Consider the following 4342-nt stretch of genomic DNA (forward strand, 5'->3'; position numbering starts at 1 on the left):
CATTGCTAGCTGTGACATCATCCAGGTTGGAGGGTCTGTACCCTGCTCACAGTGCCAATTGTTGGGGTAAACAGAAGTTTTCTCTTCCTCGCAGCGGACTACCAGATATAAGTAATCGGCACCTCACCCTTTGTCCTCTATATAATGACCACAGAATTAAAGGAACGAAACCTTAGGTTCAACCAGCTTTAGTTTGAGCAAATGCAAGGGAGGGTTCAATCGTGGAACCTTCAAAATACAAGCAGTTTCGAGTAAACTTTATCGAGGTTTTGGAGAGGAGCTACCCTCATGTAAAATCATCGATAGGTCTATTGCTATCAGCGGAGTTACATTGATTTGGCGACTCTTATCCGTCTGGCTCTGAGTGGTACATGCAACTGTCCATCTCCCATCATATGTTAATTTTGTTGTTCAATGAATTGCACTTTGCCACAGTCTATATGTCATCTGAAATAACTGTTCGCAAAAAAATGGCTTTCTTATCCCTTCCTCGAGACTTCTAATCAAAATTTGCAACTGCTGACTTTGGCTGTTTTAAGTGTTACGAAGGTTAACCATACAATTTTAATGCGTTGTAACTGTGCTATACCTCCATAAGCAAGTGTTACATACATAGGCAATGATTCCTCAGACTCTCCATATACTGATTAGTTCAGTAACTTCAGCATTGTATTCTGAACACCTATCTGTCTGCTCTTCGCCTGCTATATCCCTTACGGTGGATGATCATCCTAGATGGTGATGGAGACTTGAATGCCCTAATGGCCGACTCCTGCACCTATTTTCTGTGTTCCTACGTGTCTATGATAAACAAGAGTTACCAGAGATTCTGAAGGGATGTTTGTGCATTCACAAGTTGTTCGGAGTATACAGATTCTTCGAGGAGTTCATAAACCAAGTGGGCTGTTGCAAGCCATAATGGGTGGGGCAACAAGACTTTAAATAGGAATTGAACAAATTTGCATGCGAAACGATGGATAATTCACTTTGGTTGGATTTCATCCGTAAATATTATTGAAAATGTTTAATAATGAAAGTATACGGATATTTCAACACAATCTTGATCTCTGCTCTGAATCTCCTCTGGGTCATTGCATAAATGCAGGTGTTTGTACAGGAAGTCGTGCACATCAACAGAAATGTAATTCTAACTGCCAAATAAAGGGAGTTTGAACCTTGGAAAGTAACTGTCTCTGTGACACCGACACATATGTGTATTACAGTAATTGGCGCCGACAGCACAATAAAGCTCCCCGAGATAGTGAAGAGCAGAATGATGGAAGTTCTTCGGCTCCTTATCTCGGGGTCACTGCTGCTATGCCCATTGCTGCGCCTCTTCAGGGCTCTGCGGGTCCTATTTGCCAATAGGATGTGCCTGGCAGTAAGAGAATTTAACAGCAAAAGCAAAGGGATTGGAAGTAATGTGCTTGAGAGGTTGGTAATCCATTTGAGAGCTTTCCATGCTGGTAAACTGAAGTATCCTGTTACGGTACGGCAGCCCCATGGTATCTTGTTAATAATATGATAGGGCTCATAGCGGAAAAACATGGGAACATTGATGAAAATGTTAAGCACACATACGGTTATCAAGACCACCGTGGCAGTTCTTTCAGTGCAATATGTTGACTTCAGTTTCTGGCAACGAATGGCGATGAAGCGGTCAAAGGTGAATGACATTGTGAACGAGATGGAAAGTTGAATGCTAAGCCCTTGCATGAAGGCACTGAAACGACACACGTAAGTGTAATTCAATAATGAATCTGGGAAATGAAACTTAATTATTTGACTCACAATAACATTAAAGATGAGAACCATTATGTCTCCCACAGCCATGGCCATCATATAACGAGCGATCCCTTTGGAAAGTCCACACTTTCCTTGGAAAAGAATCAAAATTGACATCAGGTTCGCTGAAAGGAATTGAAAAACAGGAAACTTAGCAAAGCATTCAGCAGAGATGTTCACTATCACCCCATTAGAATCCAAAAGGTTAGAATTCGCGAGACATGGAGGTATGATTGTTAATTTTAACTTTGTGTGAGTATGTAAAACAGTGATATAAAATTGGCCACACAATGAGTAACACGCCTGCTTTTATTTTCTGTGAAAGTCGTTGAACGGGAATCTTAGGAATGCTATGTCAATGGCGGCCAATTCAACATCGCCCATTTTAAACTAGAGCTAATAAATAACATTCAATACTGGAAATACACAGCAGGTTAGGCAGCATTTGTGGAGGGAGAAACCGAGTTATCATCTCAGGTCAGTGACCTTTCGACAGAACTGGAAAAGTTTAGAGACGTAACAGATTTTAAGCAGGGGCAGGGAAAGGGGGATGGTGGGAAAGCATAAATGGGAATGTCTGATAGTGCAGAAGTTAGGAGAGATCAAATGATACACGTTATGATATTACAAAGGAAAAGAAGATTTAATGGGACAAGAAAAGTAACAAAGGATGAGTCTAAAAGAGGTGCAAATGGTAATGACTGAGTCATCAACGGCTGCAATGTAAAAAAAATGGCGCAGAGTTTATGATCTGAAATTGTTGAACTCGATATTGAATTCACAAGGCTGCAAAGTGCCTAATAAAAAGTCGAGGTACTGTTCTTCGAGAAAATCCTTCCATTTCGAACTTTCTTATAGGACCGTTAAGATTTGCAAACATGAACTACTAAATTGGTGCATTTTTAACGTAACTTGTCAGGTGGGCAAGCTGGCTTAATTGCAAAGCAACTGAATATCAGGTGCTGTGTATAATATGTGCCAATTCTATACTGCTCATTTTGCGCCATCGCTCGAGATTAACTTCCAGACCCACCTATTTGCTAATATCTTATGTAAAAGATGGCACTGTGACAGTGCAGTGCTGCTTCACTACTGCATGTAAATATTAGCTTAAAAAATGAATTCTGGTCACTGAAGTGGGATCGGAAGCCAAGATCTTCTGGACTCGGAGTACAAGAGTGCTACCATTGAGCCAAAGCTGACAAGTAAATGCCAAATGTTCCTGTTTCAACTTCACAACCTGCGTAGTAACGAGGCGAGGCTGACCGCCCAATCAATGAGATAGAACCGATCGATTTCCATTCCAGTTAAAATAAATGGGGACAAAAAACATGCTATCGCTTCAACGGGCATGTGATTCAATCCTACACGTTACTACCCCAGGTGTGAAGGTGCATTTACATCAACAAAAATAAAAATCACAAAGGGATGTAATATTGCAGTTAAGAAATAAAGACTTGCATTTATATAGGGGCCTTGATGACCACCACATGACTCAATCCGTTATACAGCCAAGATGCACTTTTGTAACATAGGAAAAACAATGGTATACGGACATTAGTTATGGTTTACAAAATCTGACCAGGAACACCAATAAGTGCAAGAATCGGATAGAAAATCTCTATCTCAAGAGCCTGTGGTCCCATGTTCTGCTCAAAGCCGGAGCTGTAGAAGCGAGGCAAAGCATCGAAAGAAGTTTGATTTATATATGAGCCAATTCTCCAGTGAGAGTGAAGGTTATGTAACCGCTATAATTAGCTGTACATTTCAAATAAATTAGTGCACCTCTTCATTAATCAGTAATAAATGTGAGCTGTATGATCAGTGGAGAATGCAAGCCACATTGCAATCTCACACTTAATAACACCTCACCCCTGTGACTGTTGCCTCGTCACTGCATCTTGATCGCAGCAGCTGCCATTGGTGAGACAATTAGATTAGGTTGACCCATGTAGTGGATATAGACCGTCAAATTTCCCATCCATAATGTTGCCCATCCCCGCCTCCTGCTCAGCTGATCAGATGTTGAAACCCTCATTCGTGCCTTTGTAGCCTCTCGACTCAATTGAGGTAATTCTGAGGTTAAACAACAGCGGAACACAGGCGTTGTCGACTGGGCCATTCCTTAAACCCGGCTCTCCTTCTCCGTTTCCATTGACTTCAATGGGATAACATATCAGGAGTGGTTATTGAAGGGTAGTCCGGCCGATGTCACATGTTTCATTCGACGGTCTAAGTTAGATTTATGCACAGTTATTCCTGGCCAGCTTCCTATTATCCACCCTCCATGAACCTCAGATCATTATATAACGTTCTTCCTCTTTAACCTGCTCAAGGCCTAAAATACCATCCAATCTCCCTGTTAATCCTTGTGCAGCCACTCTCCATTCACATCACCATTGGCAGCTATACCTGCAGCCACTTAAACCACTAGCTGTGGCATTCTCTTCCTAATCTGCTCGAACTCACTATCCGTCACCACCTTTAACACCATCTCTAACACCCAATTTAGTGCCCAAGCTTATAATAACACCCGATTCTTTGGCTCGGTATCCAT

The 4342-nt window shown here is 41.6% G+C and overlaps 1 protein-coding gene across 1 annotated transcript; it reads right to left on the reverse strand.

Moving 5' to 3' along the window:
- Nucleotides 1-1011: 1011 nt before the first annotated feature.
- LOC139230405 (probable G-protein coupled receptor 139) lies at nucleotides 1012-3431 on the reverse strand. The gene is made up of 2 exons (XM_070862244.1): nucleotides 3368-3431; nucleotides 1012-1877 (listed from the first exon to the last, which is right to left on the reverse strand). The coding sequence occupies exons 1-2, from the start codon at nucleotides 3429-3431 to the stop codon at nucleotides 1012-1014; spliced, it is 930 nt and encodes a 309-aa protein (XP_070718345.1).
- Nucleotides 3432-4342: the final 911 nt, after the last annotated feature.

The sequence above is a fragment of the Pristiophorus japonicus genome, chromosome 19 (assembly GCF_044704955.1).
Source record: "Pristiophorus japonicus isolate sPriJap1 chromosome 19, sPriJap1.hap1, whole genome shotgun sequence".
NCBI classification, from domain to species: Eukaryota; Metazoa; Chordata; class Chondrichthyes; family Pristiophoridae; genus Pristiophorus; species Pristiophorus japonicus.

What these genes read in the sequence shown, in the direction of transcription:
- LOC139230405 (XM_070862244.1), bottom strand. Translation starts at nt 3,431, where the DNA reads ATGGGACCACAGGCTCTTGAGATAGAGATTTTCTATCCGATTCTTGCA. An exon ending in TGCACTTATTGGTGTTCCTG is followed by an intron (nt 1,878 to 3,367) that starts GTCAGATTTTGT and finishes TTCTTTTCCAAG; the next exon opens with GAAAGTGTGGACTTTCCAAA.